General features: G+C 38.0%; 1 protein-coding gene across 4 annotated transcripts in view; it reads right to left on the bottom strand.

Moving 5' to 3' along the window:
- Nucleotides 1–17,761, bottom strand: part of MITF (melanocyte inducing transcription factor) — a 214,099-nt gene that overhangs the window by 79,092 nt on the left and 117,246 nt on the right. For 2 of the 4 annotated variants that reach the window (XM_058562867.1, XM_058562884.1), the window contains exon 2: nt 7,090–7,339. In XM_058562867.1, the coding sequence (XP_058418850.1) occupies nt 7,090–7,339 (250 nt within the window). The remainder of the gene's footprint in view (nt 1–7,089; nt 7,340–17,761) is intronic. The other 2 variants (XM_058562875.1, XM_058562893.1) reach the window with 1 other exon arrangement.

Here is a 17,761-nt window from a genome sequence, read left to right as displayed (position 1 = left end):
TTTAGAGTACGAACTTGAGCTCTGTAGAAAACACAGGACATAGCAGGGTGTGTGGGTATACGTAGATACGGTAGGGTGTGGAGCCTAACTCTGTGACCACAGTACAATCTCAGTATGCCTCAGTTTCCTCATCTGGAAGATGGGGCTTATCCTACCTATCCTATAGGGTTGCTAGAGGGATAAGTGACACAAAGGATATGAAATGTTCAGCCTATCACTCAATCCAGCCAACAGTTAATGTCCCTGCAGTCATTGCCTTTCCTCCTCCAAGTGGCTTTAAGTAGTACCACATTTACACCAGCAATTCCCCTAAAAATTTTAAGCTATGACCTGAAGCGCTATAAGAAACATTTGCTACAGGCCCCAGGCTACCATGTCAGTTGAGAGACTGAATATTGCTACCTCCCTCTCCTAAAGTTTCCCAGGTCATTCACTCTAGGAGAGGTATAACTACGGATGGTTAAGAAATCTGAGCCAGGGAGTCTAATTGAGGGGGTTCAAATCCTGACGGTATTCACTTGCTTCAGCGACTTTGGGTGAGCTACTTAACCCCTTTGCCTCAGGTCCTGCATCTGTGAAATGGGGAGACTAGTAATAACTGCCCAGTGCTGGACAGGCTAAGCAGGACTGCTATTCTAACAGTTCTCCTCGGGAGGTACAGATTAGCTGGAATGTAGTAGGAGTCACATCTATAAGAGCCTCGATAAGTGTTCTCTAAACACAACACAAAGAGAGGAGTTAAAGAAAGATGCTGAGAACTCTACAGGAATGTTTCTCAACCTTTTTTCCATCATCAGCCCCCTAAGGAGCCTTTTTAGACTTTTTTTTTTTTTTTTCCTAACCGCCTCTCCCATATCCCTGTCCCCATGAAATTTTAACAGGCACATATACTGTGTATCTGTTTATGTACTATGGTCCTTTAGAGAATCACCAACCATTGTAACATCTACGACTTTTTTGCCCTCCAAGAACCAATTTTCGCCCCTCTGGGGGGCAATATCACCTCTGTTGAGGATGCATGCTCTACAGGTCTCATCACATTACAAAGAAGTTACCATTAGAGCCAGATAAAAAAGGCCCACTTCAATTTTCAGCCCTCACTCCTAGGCCCCAGAGCTTAAGATGCTACCCTAACCTCCAGTACTACGGAATTATGAGAAGTGTGTACATGAAAGGAAAGCGCACCTATCAATGCAGCTTTCTTTAACAGCAAAAAACAGGAGGAGCTGAGCAGGTGCCCTCTCACAGAAACTCACAAGAGGACTTCAGTGATCACAAAGTAGCTCATAGAGAAGATGACAAAGGTCCTCATGCCTGAAGACAAGGTGTCCCTCCTAAACCGTAGGGTCCAGGTGTCCACTGAGCACAGCTGCCCTATCCACAACCTGAGCATATCAAACTACCCATAAAAATGGCCTTGTGGTCATAAGGGGAGAGATCCTTTCCATTTTCATAGGGAGAGAAATCATTTCCATTTTGTGCCAGTATTACCAAGTGAACATGTGATTAGAGCTGATGTTTCAATGTTCTCAGGAAAGTGGAACTAATTCAGAGGCTTAGCTGTGTCAAGGTTGAATATTTTGTTTTAGATAGTTGCTCCCCACGGGTCTGCCCTTTCAAGTGGACCAGGCCTAAAAATCTAAGCAAAGCCGACTTTCTTCAGCCAGCATTTCATTACTAGTGACTAGTCACTAAAAGCAGTGCAGGCAGAAAAACGATGTCTAAAATTAATCAATGCGCATTTACTGAGATTTTTGCCCTAATTAGCCTGGGTTAAGTTTGATTTCACCAAGGTAAGACAACTCTACGGAGTACCTTCTCGCACCAGCCCTGAGATTATTAAATCCTTACCCACGGGGGTTCGGAAAGCAGCCTGGGAAGCAAATGGGCTACCAGTCAGTGCCAATGCAAGCTGGCGCACACCTGTACCATTGGGATGATCTAACTGCTTTCAAAATAGAGAGTAAGAAGTCCCCATTCTGCCTAAGGGAGAGTGGAGTATGAGGTAGTATCCTTAAAAGCAGAGACAACACAGAAAGAGAAGAAATTCTATTTCTTTTGTTCCATTTGCAAATGTGAACAAAGAGAAAGATAGGGTTTATGTGTGCCTGATCAAAAATGCCTAGCATACTTCTTTAGACCTCGCTCCCACAAAAGGCAACTGTAGGATTGGAAAGCAGCAGAAGTCAGGAAGGCTGCACCCAAAACTGTTAACAGTAGCTCCCTCCAGGGAGCTCGATGGAGGGAAGAGGTGGGAGGGAGACCTTCCGGCTGGATTCTTCTTCAGCACTGTTTAAATCTGTTCCAAGTTAACAAATCCTCTGTAATTTTTAAAAAATCAATAAAAATGAGTTGTAAAGAGAAAATTACCTTATGTGTGACATTGAACACGTCCAAGTGATACAACCAAGAGATTCAAAGACCGTGTAGGGAAAGGAGGGCTGGGAGAACGAAGACCTGTTTGTGGCACCTGGAAACTGAGTCCCTTTGTCCCCCTGAAAGAGAATGTGGCCTTGCAGACACGAAGTCTGACTCAACAACAAAGGACACTGAAGTTTATAAACAGTCCTGAAATCAAGGCTCACAGAATGTTTGTGTAAGTCACACTGACTGGTGACAAAAATATATGATGGCCCACAGATGAACATGAATACACATATGATGGCCCACAGACTATGGTATTAGAGGAATTCTCAGATGTCCTTTCTTAGGGGGACAGCGCCTCTAGCAACAGATCCCCTAACTAAGGGGAGCAAGGCAAGCCAATCTGAGACATGCTGCATCTGTTCCTGCTTCTTGCAACCACCGTGATGCTAATAAGGCTCTGTATTCCCAGCTAAATAAATTAGGAACAAAATCTAAATGCATAGTTGGGTGTGGGAGTAGACCCTTCTGCTAGCCCATAACCCACCAACCCACTTGTAACTCCACACACCCTTTTTCGTGTCTCTGTATTTTACCTAAAGAATAAACCACACCTTGAAAAGTCTACCCCAGGTAGATTTCATAATTTACAAAAAAAGGCCAGTAATTCAGCCATCCACCCTTCCCCTCACTAGTGAAATCTCAAGGAACGCTGGGGGTAGAACACTGTGACAACTCGCTAGAATCACTATCCAAACAATAGGCCACATTTATGCAACCACCACCCAATAAATACCAAAGTAAATTTAGTTGACAACGTAGAGGGCTCTGGCAAAATGTGTTTCTGTATCTGACGAACAGCAATAATTATCATTTCTAATTCTAAAGCAATCTGCCCAACTCTTTGGATTATCTGAGATGATGTAGAAAAAAGGAAAAAATAAATTTCTCTGAACTACTTAAAATATCTTAAAGCTACAAAAAAAATTTCTTTTCTTTTAAATTCATATAACCTTTCTCCTGAGCAGAACAGAAAAATTCAATGTACAATCTATTCCAGATAGAACACCTTGTTTTGAAATCTTTACATTCCAAAGTGAAAGGAAGGAAGGGAAGGAGGTAGAGAGGGAAATCCTGGGTAATTCTCTACAAATTTCTGAACAGAGAAATGTTTACAAACTATAAATAATGTTTTCAAGCTATAAACTGTCAGAGTCCATGTTGCGGGAGGGAGTGGGGAGAGAAATTCTGATGAACATGCAGTCCAGGATCAGAGCAACCAGATGCTCCTATAATCAGTTAGAGTTAGGGAGCTGAGACAGTGAAAACAGATGCTTGATGGGTGTGCAGATGATAACGCGGTGGTTGGTACGTGATGCTTCTTTAGCCATGAGACCCGACATGTCCACAAGGTCTGTCCCTGGTTCCTCTGCTTTTGTTTGAAAGAAGCTACATCAAATATCAAACCTCAGGTCTGTATGACTTGCATGTCAACAAAACCCACCTGTAGAAGAAACTGCTTCCATTAATGGTTCTTAATGACTTTTTTTTTTATTAATTCACAGTTTGAAATATAAGATGTGTTCACTACTGTGAAAAAATGCACTATGCAATATATTCCAAGTATTGGTTAATTTATGATAAAGAAGAATCCTTAAATTACAATACCCAATTGAATAGGGTTATTCTTTGGAAACCTAGAGGGCATCTCCAATACTTAAATATATAGCAATAAGACATCATTCCATGTCATCGAACATAAAAATCAACACCAGGAATAAAGCCATAAATTAATTAAATCAATATAGAAACCAGAGGCTAATCCTGCAAAGCTTCCTGAATTTACAGACTGAACAATGACCATGTGAAGAATATGTAACGCACATTTCCAACCACTAATACAAATTCCAAAGACTAGTCCTAAGTTTACCAGAAGCTGTCAACAATTTTTAAATATGCTTTACAAAGCTTCATATTTTAAGTATAACTGCCAAAGAAAAGGATTAATCTGAAAACACGAATTCAGCTTTTCAAAATCAGTCAGTCAATCCACTGATAGTAAAATGTTGGTAACTTAAATTTGCGCGTATTATCTTTTATCAAGTTCTTGCAAACCGGTGGGAGACAGAGAGATTTAACCAGGATTCTCTAGCACATGGGAGCATATCTGATTGTACACTCACCGCCACTGAGAAGCAGGTATGTTCTGTTTTATCGATTTAAATCTTTAAAAATTAAATGAAGAATTTATTCAGGCTACACTATGAGTAAATAGTTATTCAATATAATTTGTGTCATAATTGCACACAATCAGGACACTCGGTATTATCCATTCCTTAATAATGCATATTCATAGAAAAATGGTCCAAAATTAAGCAAATTTATTGTTTTTGCTATTAACCATTTACTTTATAAAATTATGCTGATGATTTAAAAACTATAAAAGGGAAAAGAAAAAAGTGACCACATTTTTCTCACTTACCTTTCTATAATAAATACTTCATAAAAATATTTTCATACATAAAACTTTTGAAAATACATAAACTATTTTGATAAAGTACCAAGGCTTTAAGTATCTGAAGCAATCACTTATATGATACTCTCCTTAAAAATGTTATTTGAATTTCTTAGAACATCATCTTATAAGAAATCATATATTTTTATTTGATCTTTCACTTAAGGGTACTAAAATCTGTCTAAATATCTATGAAACCAATCCACACTGCTGTGCCAACAATTCTTTCTTTTCCTTTCTATGACATACTTCACTACTTTATTTAACTGCACATGTTAAATAGAGATCAACTATATTTAGCATGTAATATAAATTTACCAATTGATCATTTTTAGTTAGATTAAGTATCCCAGTTCTAACAATTTATTTGTGCTTTAACTTTGGACATTTTTCTGGCATACCTAAATTGGGGACTGCAGCTCAAGCCAGTGTTACCAGGACACAGCGAAATATGAGGAAAAATGGGTATATTATTCAAACCACTTAGATTTTAATTTTAATCATTTTTGAAATAACATGTTTTAAGTAATAAAAACATTTGGGAATGATGTCCATTTTTAAGATGATAGGGAAATGATGTTTTTCAACACATTTGCATTTAGGTAATTTTCCCACCATGAGATGTAACTGCTTTAATAGCAATATTCATTTCAATTAATATATGTAATATAATATCAAGTATTATAAACCACTACCAGCAAAAATCCATGTCATTTCTTCTATAACTTGTCCTTCAGATTAAAAAAGTAGACTATGAAGGTGAATAAAACAGACATATTTCTCTACATTTTATTATTATTTAATTCATATAACTTTAAATAATCTAAGGTACAGACAAAACAATCATGATTCTTATGAACACCGGACAACTTAAACCTTAAATCTTAAATCTATAGAAAACTTAGTGATTGTCAATTTTCACCCAAGCAAAACAGAAAGATTTAATGTATAATCTACTCCCGAGAGAAAGCCTTGCCTTTACTTGAGAGGGGTGGGGGAAGAATAAAATATCCATTAATTTAAGTGGCAATGTCCAGAACTTCAATCGCATTAGAGCAAAATTTTATGCTAAATTGTTTGGATCTTTTTTGCCTTAACAGAATTTCAGTTGGTTTCTCTATAAAAGGGTTTCATTATTTCATCACTACATTTTGAAAGAGTCTTTGCAAATAAAAAACAACTGACTTTAAATTTGTTTTTAAAGGATCTCCTTCCTACTTCCTGGTAAGGATCATACGTTGCTTCCCAATCATAACACATCATCCCCTCTATTTGCTTTAATAGTAAACTTTGAATAGTGGGAGATGTTTTTTCCAAGCACACGAATGAATGCGAAGACCAACAATGAATCACTGGCGTGTAAAGTTCACATTGTTTAATGAACAGTAACACTTGGGACTCTTCAGAATGAATCAATTAGGTGAATGGGTAAAAAAATTAAAAATAAAAAAGGAAACTCCCCTACTTTCCTTTTAACTTTCTTTACATCAGTCATATTTAAGAGTTGGAACATTTATCTTTAAACAAGGAGTAGCTCCCAATGGGATGTGGAGGACACATGTGTGAGATGGAATTCTATTCTTAGACTTGTTACAATTTTCCCTAATAATTAGGAAGCTATATGTCCCTGATAGAATGATGCTAACAAGCTCCTGCAGTTTCTACTCTAGCAAGAAATCAAAGAGACCCAAAACAGACAACTCACTCCAGTTTAAGGATTACGCAGTCTGGTTATTACAGTGTAGGAAACTCCTCTACAGTTTTATATCTGAAGACACTTTCTAAAAGAGTCAGATTCTATAGCCAAGATTATTTACTAAATAAAGAAAAAAAATTAAAAACAGCCACAGAATGTAGTGAGGAAAAAACATATACAAGTTATTAGAAGAGGCTCACTTCAGATAACTTGTACATTTTGAAACTTTCCCAAAGATGGAAAGACATCATGACCACACCTGTTCCTACCTGTGATTTCATGGAACATCACACTCTTCCCCCATTTAGTGAGGGTTACTATTAAACTTACAGTTAGTTTGCAACATTCTTTTAAAATACAAAGCCATGTAGCATTCAACAAAGTTGGCATTTACAAATATCATTCAGATGGGTCCATATAACTCAATACACGTTCGGATAAATAAAACACCTAGAAAACGGAAAATGTTGGGGAAGAGGGTTTGGCCCAACCAACAAGAGCGACACACACATACCTTAAGGACTTCCATCGGCACCTGGGTGGCAGAGGGAAGGGTGGTGGGCACGCTGACGTTTATGGCTGGTGTCTGACTCACGGGCACTCTCTGTTGCATGAACTGGGCTGCCTGCAGCTTCTGCTGCTGCTCCCTGCGCTCCTGCTCCTGCATCTGCTCACGCATGAGTTGCTGGCGTAGCAAGATGCGTGATGTCATACTGGAGGAGCTTATCGGAGGCTTGGAGGCCCCAGGATGCTCCTCGGAACTGCTGTGGGAAAACCAAAAAACACGTAACAGTTAGTTTCCTAAGGAGACTCTTCATTTGCATTTTGGGGTATCCTAAATTGCACCAAACTATGAAATGAGCCTGTGCAAATATAATCAAGTCACAGAAAAGTACTCCACATAATTGAAACTCAAGAGGTGACAGGATTTAAGTCATTAGCAGTTGAATTAAAATAAGTCAGCTTGATTGCATCTAGGCATTTTTATCATACGGCTGAAGGTTTTTTTTTTTTTTTTTTGACATTTTATACTGCATACTACTCATCACCACCAAATATAGTGCCGCCATATGAAGTGCCAAGAAGCAACGCGTCTTAATGGCACCCAGATTTCCACATTTAAAAATAAATTGGGTGATTTGCTTTTTTATAACTGAATCTAACCAAATAACTACTTCTACAGGTTATCTAAATTCCCTGAATATCTTTAAAATGTTTACTAACACAGAATAGTTTAAAGAAAAGGTGAACTTTGTCATGAGGAAATTTGCCTAAGATTTGGGAAGTAAAAATCATTAATGAAAGAAGTATTTGGATTAGAATGTTAACACTGAACTCGACCTTAGTCTTTGGGAAAGGGGGCAGAAGACAAGCTGGTTTGACAACCCAATTCTTCTCCGCCTGCTTTTCTTTGTACCGTCTTTTCTTCTGATTCATCTTGGCATGCCCTCTCCTATACGTGCTCTGCAAGTTCCCCATGAGGCCTACTTCTAATGGTTTTGGTAGTCACTCTACCCAAAATTATATAAATGCTTAAACACTAGCTGTAAGTTAAGAAGAAAAGACTTCCTAATTTTCCTAAATATGGGTTTCGATCACTTATCTTGCCAGCTCTATGACATCAACAAGTTATCAAACCTCTCTCTGCCTTAGTTACCATATTGGGAAAAGAGGATAAGAATAGTTTTCTACCCACCTATCCATTTAACAAAGTGGAAGGTGTTTTTTTAAATGTCTGTTGCATCATTTACATTTTAAAACCCTTCCTCTAAGGAATTTTTGAGGATTAAATAAAATAATGCACAAAAATCCCCTGGTACAATGAGCGCCATGTAGTTTGCCTCAATAAATGGTCACTGTTGATATTATTATTATTATTATCTACAAATTCTAATTGTTTATTTCCAGCAATGCAATTTTCTAAAATTATCTCTTTTTAGCGCAAAGAGTACAAAACCTTTGCACATGGAAAAAGAAAAAAGTAACATTTAAGAAAATATTCACTCCTGAGTAAGTCACTCTTCAAGTGAGCATTGCACTTTTCGCTTGAGTATAAACCCCAGTATTGTCTTGACCTTCTAACAAAAGGCAAAATAAAGCCTTTAAATCATTGACCATGCCTTCAGGAACTCCTTAAAGACAGAACCTTCAAACTCTGCAGGCAACAAAACATGCCAAAGGATGAAGAAATGTTTGTGTTTCACCCGCACATAGTTCCAGAAATTACATAATAAAAATTATATTAGCAGTTTACTTAATACTCACCACAGGAAATTGGTTCAGTAAATTATGATAGGTTCACACAATGTAATACTATATAGCCATTAAAAATAGTATAGAAATATATTTATTGTTGTGAATAAAAACTACACAGTATAGGGGCCGGCCCGGTGGCGCAAGCGGTTGGGTGCGCGCGCTCCGCTGCGGCGGCCCGGGGTTCGCTGGTTCGGATCCCGGGCACGCACCGAAGTACTGCTTGGTAAGCCATGCTGTGGCGGCGTCCCATATAAAGTGGAGGAAGATAGGCACCGATGTTAGCCCAGGGCCGTCTTCCTCAGCAAAAAAAAAAAAAAAAAAAAAGAGGAGGATTGGCGGATGTTAGCTCAGGGCTGATCTCCTCACAAAAAAAAAAAAAAAAAAAAAAACTACACAGTATAATAAACTTAGAAAACACAGCTACAAAATACTATTCAAGGTACAATCCAGTTTTTTAAAAAAAATGTTCATTACAAGAAAAAGTATAATGGCAACGTAACTCTGAGCCGTTGCTGGTATGTTTTATTATAATCCTTTAAGAAAACAACTTAATATTATCAAAAAGCTATAAAATTGTTCACACAGTTCGATTCAGAAATTTGACTAATGGACAATTTTCCTGAGAAAATAATTTAAAGTGTGGAAAACCTGACATTAGGAAAACCTGACATTACAAAGATGTTTACAAATTGAAAAATATTCTGAGTCACCTAAATTTACCCCCTATTATGAGAATGGTTAAGTCAACTATGAGGGGAGATGTTAGTCAAAGGATACAAACTTTTAGCTACAAGATGAAAAAGTTCTGGAGATCTGAGGTATAGCATGGTGACTATAGTTAATAATACTATATTATATACTTGAAATCTGCTAAGAGAGCAGATTTTGAGTGTTTTCACCACAAAAAAGAAAATAAACAGTAACTATGTGAGGTGATGGATGTGTTAATTAGCTTGACTGTAATCATTTCACAATGTATATATGTATCAAATCATCACATTATACACCTTAAATATAAACAATTTTTGTCAATTATATCTCAATAAAGCTGGGGAAAAGATAAAACCATTAAAAAGATCTAAGCATAAAATAGGTTTAAAAAAGTAAATTATAATACATGAATTTGATATTTTTTTAATTGCACAACTCCAGAGAGCAAAGTGAGAAATGCACACAATAAGAGTAAATTTAAAAGTAGGATTCAAAAGTGTATATACACAAATACACACACACAACTAGCAGGGACTATATAAAGGTAATCATAGCTGCCAGAATGGGAGTGGAATTAGAGGTAAATTTATTTTTCTTTAGTTTTCCCCCCTAAACTAAAATAAACCATAACATTTTTTTCAGTGAGAGAATATATGCCACTAATTTAAGAACATGAAGAACATGAACTAATTTAAGAACATGAAGAAATGATTTGAGCAATCAAAGTCACCATTTGGCTAGAAGAAAGGAGACTGGATCCATCACAGACAGTGTTTTGACAATACGATGGGAAAGAAGTGACTGTACCCAGCGCACTGGTTCTCCTGGAAGTCTTCAGTATCCTAGAAGACTTAAACGCTCTTTCCTTTATAGTTTCCTACAGACACACACAGATGGAACAAGGTGAATACCCTGCTTACTATTTTAATATCATGTGTCATCCATGCAATAAAAATACCTAACCATTACTCAAAATAATCTATTCACCTGGAAGCTTCTACTAAAAGAGCATCAGAAGAACATGTATTTTCCCACTCTGGAGTATGTGTTCAAAATTGAGATGTACTTTCCTAAACCAAGAAAAGAAAGGGGGGTGGGGGCGCTATTTAAAACTAAATAAATAAATAAACGGTCTTACTATTCAAAGCCTGTCAGGTTAAAACATTCCCAGAGAGACTGATCCTTTTGATAAAAACAGGAGCAAACCTTTGTGCTGTAGCAAATGCAGCTGTGGAATAATCGCACTAATTAGCTGCTCAGGACAAGCCATTGGCTGTGATACTGGGGGAAAAATCCTTTCAATTAACAGTAAAGCATTCTTGAGACATCTTAAATTAAAATTACTCGTTATCAACCACACTAAGGATGCAGACTTTAAAGTCAATAACAATATCATTTAAAGCATCGACTGAAATATCCTATCAAAAAAATATGTATTTATACGGTAGATCTGTATAAATGAATTGAAATCCCACTAAAGAAAATCTAGCAGAGGTCAGCTAATTGATATTATTTTAATAAATCTTCTCAAAAAAAAAAAACATGCAAAGGAAGATTGGAGTCATTTCATTGCATACACTCGCTGCGGGATATTTCCACCTTGTTAAAGACGACTCCCCGATTCTCAGCTTTACTCTCAATCTTTTAAAAATCTCTTTCTCTTAGAAATAATTGAAGCTGCAATTATCACCTTATAGGCAAAAATGAAGATATCTACACTTCAAAATGTAAGCAGGACACATGAGCATAATGATTTAAAGTCAAAATCAAGGTTTATGTGAGAACATTGTAGGTGGCTACAAAGCTTATTTTTAAAATGAGGATCTGATGCTGAAGCCACTAATGATAAGCAAGGAGAGTTGTCCAAATGTATTTAATTTTAAAAGCTAACTGAATTCATCCAGGACCCATAAAGCTCAGTCTGTGTTAGATAATCCTAATTCCATGAGTCTGATTCCTTTTAATCAGATTATGTAAAGGTCATTTATTCAACAAATAGTGATTGAGTGTTTCCTCTGTGTCAGGTGCCGGGAATACCTGGTTTCTAATCTCAGAGAGTTTAAAGCCACAGTCACATAATTTTTCTGAGATGCCTTAAAATTAAGTCAATTATCTAGATTATCTGACTCTTATCTAGTTCTACGTAGGAAGGGGTACATCTCACCTTAAGAAGTCACCCTTTGAAAGCCAAGTGAAGAGAGGCAAATGCCTTTACTGGTACTTATCCAAAACACTGAAGCCAGACACACAACTTCCCTGAGAACTGGGAAATGCTCAACGGTGACTCGAGGAGGATGGCCATCAACTGGACACAAGTTCTAGCTCATTCACTGCTGAGCAGCACGATCTTTAACAAGCCATTCAACCACTCTGAGCCTCTCCAAAACGCACCTCCCAAATGTACTGCAGCAATTGAGGGTGCTAATGTTAGCTAAATTACAGTGCTCAGCACAGCAGCTGGAATATGGACAATAGGCAGCCACTAAATGTGACCTGAGTTCCTACCTTGAGGGCTGAATTTACATTTTTAACCTTCAAAGCCTTTCTCTGTGATAGTTTAGGTTTGTGGACATATGCTCTGAATTATCCAGTATATTCCTAAATTCAAATAGTTTATTCCACTGCTCTCATCAACCGTCTAAATATAGCAGAAATTCCATTAAATCCAATACCAGAATATCTGCCAGACCACTTCTCCCCTTTGACAGTGATGCCAATGTCCCTTTCCTAGACCGAATGAATCAGCCCAGAGTCTGCATATCATGGTCATCCAAGGCAGGAATCTGGTTGTCAGCTGAAACACAGTCTCTAGGCTAAAGGAGCCGTTAAACTTTTTCCTGCATTTCCTCTCTTCAATTCCTTAGGCCTCTCTTCAATTCCTTAGGCAGAGTCCAGCTCTAATTAACTAACTAACTAACTCCTACTAACTAACCTGAGACTGTGGCCAAGTTAGCCAATCTGTATGAGCTTCAGTTTTCCTTATTTATTAAGTGTTAATACATCTACCTCTCAGCATTGTGATGAGGATTAAAATTTGTAATAGATGTAAAAAGCTTATCAGCACAATGAATGGAACATAGTCTAATAAACTGAAACAAAGTAAAAAAAATATTAAACTATGAACATGCTACTTCTTTTTTGATGAAAGGAAGCAATTTTTTATAAGCCTATATGCAAGTTTGGACCATACTAGACCTGTCTTTTAAGGTTTAGGCAATCCTATTTAATTTAGAGAACTTGACCAAGTTTTGCAGGGGTGGAGAGAGACGATGATCTATCCTGCAATTCTCTCACGACATAAAGTAAAAATTCTAGCGTTTTTCTCCAGGAAAAATTAATCTTCATTATAATCATTCAGTTCATAGAGCTCAAAGCCTAGCATTTGGCTGCACTGGGGTACAATGTAATTATGTCCAGGAAAACACAGTGGCTGATGTTCACATACACAGCGGAAACACAGAAAGGCAATAGTAACCTCATGTACAGGTGAGAAAGCTATGTCCTGGATAGGTTAAGCTAAAGGTGTTTCCAAATGCAAAAGGCTGGCTGCCACAAGATCAGCTGAGGACTCCGTCTAAAATCAAAAGGCCCAGTCTCCATCCCTGGAAACTCTCATTTCAGTTTAGGTAAGGCCCAGGAATCAATATGTCTGCAAAAATTCTGCAGCTGATTCTGATGCCTGGCCAGGTTCGAAAACTAATAGTAAAACACCCAAGATCACCCATCTGTTTAGCAGGAGAGCTGGGACATGAATCCACACCTCTGATTCTTAGACTAGAACACTTTCTTCCATGTCTGAGAAAACGCACATTCCATTCCCCACCTCCAGTAAGCCTGACAAGAGCTCTGAAGAGTCCTCCTCGTACTGAATTCAACATGTTGAATGGAATGGAATGAGAAGGACTACTCACTGCTGCCAAATGGGCTAAGAAGCCACACAAATAAAAACATCTGTCCAGAAACCACCAATGGGTCTTCATGGTTAAAACACGAGTACTTTATCATAAGTAAAAGAAACTGATAGGCTGAATCTATAGAAATTGCCCCCAACCAGTTTGTTCTATAAGCAAAAAGAAATTCTCAAGAGTCTTTTCAAAGTGCCTGCACATGCACAGGTCACTGAAATAAGAGTTGGTAAATGAATGTATATTTTAAATGACAGTCTGGGTATCTAATATTTCAGAATAATCAGTAGTTCCATTATCTTAATCTTTCCATTCCTTCCAAAGTAATCACTTTGTAAGTGTAAGGATGACTTTTTCACCATGTATAGTGGAAGCAAGTATCAATAAGAAAATATATTGTCACTTGTACTTAAACTAGCTGAGAGTACAACCCATGTACATGTGAAAGTACCAGATTTCACAGTTTGGCTTCTGAGATGTGAGATCTTCTGGACTTCTGTCATCACCAACCTTGGGTTTTAGTGGTCAAGAGAAAACATGAAAACCTGCCAAAATTCCAGCTTTTTCTGGTAACATTACCAGCTCAGACAATAAACACTACAGGTTTCTGGCACAGAGAAAATCAAAAGGCTTGCAAAGTGCAGCTTGTCTTTCTCCTCTTCTTTCCTTCAACAAATATTTGAATGTTTTCCAAAGGCCAGGTTCTGCTAGACATGAGGGATATCACGGTGTCCCAAGTGGGCAGCACTCCTGTCCTCTGGAACACTGCACCTCTCATTGCACAAAAGGAGGAAAACACTCTAAAAAGTAAGAACCACCAATTATATGTAAGTCAAAATCTGAAATCTTGTCAACACCTAGACTCCAATTAGTTGGTAAAAACTGAAGACTCTCTGTATCTATTCAGGATTAATATTCTTTAAGCCGGACCTCCAGCAGTTACCAGTAAGAGTAATCTCAATAATTGATTAGATCAAAATCAAAGAGAACACTAATAAGACTCCCAATATATCAATAGTCATCAAAAGAGGGCACAAAAAATGATACCCTTGGATGGAGGAAGAAAAGATTAGAACATTATATATGTTTTATCCATCATTTTTATTTTCTATTTTTGTACATGTATAATGTAATACAATACGAGCACAGTGGCACAAGTATATAATTTATAAAAAAAATATTCAAATATGCTGAGAGTTTGTTTAAATGTCTTTAACTAGGAAGGAAGACCAAAAATGTTTATGAGGGGGCCGGCCCAGTGGCATAGTGGTTAAGTTCACGTGCTCCGCTTCGGTGGCCCGGGGTTCACAGGTTCGGATCCCGGGCGAGCACGGACGCACTGCTTGTCAAGCCATGCTGTGGCGGCATCCCATATAAAATAGAGGAAGATGGGCACAGATATTAGCCCAGGGCCAATCCTCCTCAGCAAAAAGAGGAGGATTGGCATCGGATGTTAGCTCAGGGCTGATCTTCCTCACAGAAAAAAAAAAAAAGTTTAAGAGATCTCTAATATATGACTAATGTTCTTCCAGGCAATTTTCATCATCAGATTTATTCTGAAGTTGGTTATTTTCACCACTCGCAACGAGTTTCTCATTTTATACACTCCAACTAAGGAGAATGTCAATCTCTTACTAAAAGATATTTTCAACCAAGTATATGAGGATGCCATTTCCTCATTTTATGGCCATGACTGATCTCCGTTTTCCACAGATGCCACTATGGGCACACTCTTAACATTCAATTCCCTTCAGGAAATTGCCTCTGAGAGCCAGACCATCGAAAGGTTATAAAGCAGATACAGCTGAGGTGCCCCACACTCAAGCTTTCTGGCTTTCATATCAAGTTTTCCTCCACTAGACCACACTCTAGAATTCTTGCTTACTCTGTCCAATCATGGAATCTCATCCACATCTAGCTGCCATGTTTTAAAAGCCTCTGAAAAACTCATCCCCTATAAGGCGTATGTAATTGATATGGCATGACATGAAACCCCACCTAGAGTACTTTGAAAGGAAGAACTTTGTTTATCCAAAACTATGACAACCTAATGACAGAATTTAGACATGAATGTGAAAGTAATCGAAAGGATCTTTTTAGAGACAGAAAGTCCTTCTATCCTTACTCAAATAACTGCCCCAGGCACAGAGCATGCTCTGTCTACTCGTCTAGACAACATGGTAACAGGTCAGAGAAGATTCAAAAGCCTTAGACTGCCATCACTTAACAATTACTGCATGTCCAGAACACACCTACCAAGATGCAAAGTTTGCAATACTGTGTGGAAATCAAGACAAAAGTACGAATTACAGTCTCAGGAGCAGTGAATGGGTGCACTTGTCATGGTTTAGGGGGCAGCCTTACGAATAGTAGTAATGATTTACGGTGATCACATGCTATTTATGCCAGCCCAGCATCCTGTCTCCCTTCTTTGGTACAGCACTCTGACTTCACTTTGAAGAACCAGCCTCCTCACTTTCACTTTATGAGGTTATGGTGGTGCTACTATCTCCAGACATAGAAACACACCCCAGGCTTGGCCAGCATATCATCGAACGCACATGTGCTCCAAGACGGTCCAATAAGAGTCAGCCCTATGCCTTTGATCGGAACTATTGGGGTAAAGGAACTCTCTTTATACTAAGGTTTAAAAAGATGGTAGGATTTAAATCTAGAACTTCCTGGGCCTATCTGAAAAGAAAGCCAAACTAGATGAAACAGTAACGTGAGTTGAAAGGGGAAACAGAAGACTGACAAGAAGGAAGAACAAAGAAGGAGTTGGTACTTGGATGGCATTGAGCATCTGGATCAAACCACTCCTGAACTCTTGATGACCCTGGATGCTGGATGTTGATTTACAAGGGCCAATCAATCTCCATTTTTGCTTAAGCCAGTTTGATGTGCTCTGATATACCACAGCTGGTTTTTGTGACATTTTAGAAAATATCAGTTATTCTGAAAAAAATGATCCAAGTTTCAGCCTAAGATCTAGAACTCAAACAATCTAGTATCCATTCTCTCATTTTCTCCTTCTTTTGGGTGGTACACTGCCACCTACAATATTTCCCAGCTTTCCAGGAGCTAGGTTGGCTTCATGTCCAAGTTTTGCCAATGAGATTTAAGCAGAAATGTCATGTGGTACTTCCAGGAATTCTCCTAAAGAGATACCCTTCTTTGAACTTTCTGCCATCATGTCTCTTGGAATTTGGCTGTAATGTCTGGAGTTCTAGCAGCGATTTTGGACCAGGAGGATAAGGCTCAAACTTAAGGATGAAGCTGAGTATACCTAGTGCTTCATGACCTGATGGAGCCAGCTCCACAAGGACAGGGATTTTTATTTGTCTTACTCACATACAGATTCCCCAGCACCTAGAAAAATACTTGGCACATAGTAGAATGAAATAAATATCTGTTCAATGGGTAAATTTGTTGTCTCTATCCTAAGAAATACCCCACCTCATAAAATCAGATATTATTAGAACCTTAGTGTTAGAAGACCTTCAGTTGCTTGAATCATCCAGTAACAGAGAACACATTTTTTCCAAGGAGATCTGAGTTCTAGAGACCTAGTATATTTCCTTAATTCTAAAATGAACTTTCCCTCCACATTTTAAGACCTCCCAAGTCAGAATAGACCTTATAATTTTATAATCTTATTTATAGTTTTCTCCTCCTCTAAATAGTTGCCTTATAATCAATGGTGAATTGAACACAAGGAAATATATTTGATAGACAAATACTGCAGCATTGGACTAATCGCGGCCCCTTAAAAGCTCAAGTGAGTTACAGTTCGTGTAATTCAAAAATCTGGGCATTGGACAAACTCATCAATAAAAAGGCAGAGGAAGAAACATCAATTCATTCAGTATCTTAAATGAAAATCCATAGACCACAACAGAGAAGACCATAAGCCCTGGAGCCAGAATACCTAGGGTGAAATCCCAGCTTTATCACTTCTCAGCTATACGACTTGGGCAGAATTTTCACCTGCCCAAGGCCCGATTTTCTCATCTGCAATATGGAGGTAGAAAAAAGCACCTTTGTCATAGAGCAATTATGACAGCAATTAAATGAGTTAATATAGGTAAGATACTTAGAATGGTGGCTGGCACACCATGTAGACAATAAGTAAAAGATAGGCAAGGAATTCTTCTATACTGTGTTTTAATTCCTGAACGGGTATCCTCTGAGCATCTTAATACCTCAAAACAGTGAAAACTGAGTGTTTTTTTAAGAAGCCAAAACCCTTAGAATGTTGCCTTCTGCTATGGTGTTCCATTGCTTTCCTAGAAGAAAATACAAAAGAAACAATTC

This window comes from Diceros bicornis, chromosome 2, assembly GCF_020826845.1.
Source record: "Diceros bicornis minor isolate mBicDic1 chromosome 2, mDicBic1.mat.cur, whole genome shotgun sequence".
Lineage (NCBI taxonomy): Eukaryota > Metazoa > Chordata > Mammalia > Perissodactyla > Rhinocerotidae > Diceros > Diceros bicornis.
The sequence above is the reverse complement of the archived record's forward strand: the minus strand, read 5'-3'. Positions and strand labels throughout refer to the sequence as shown.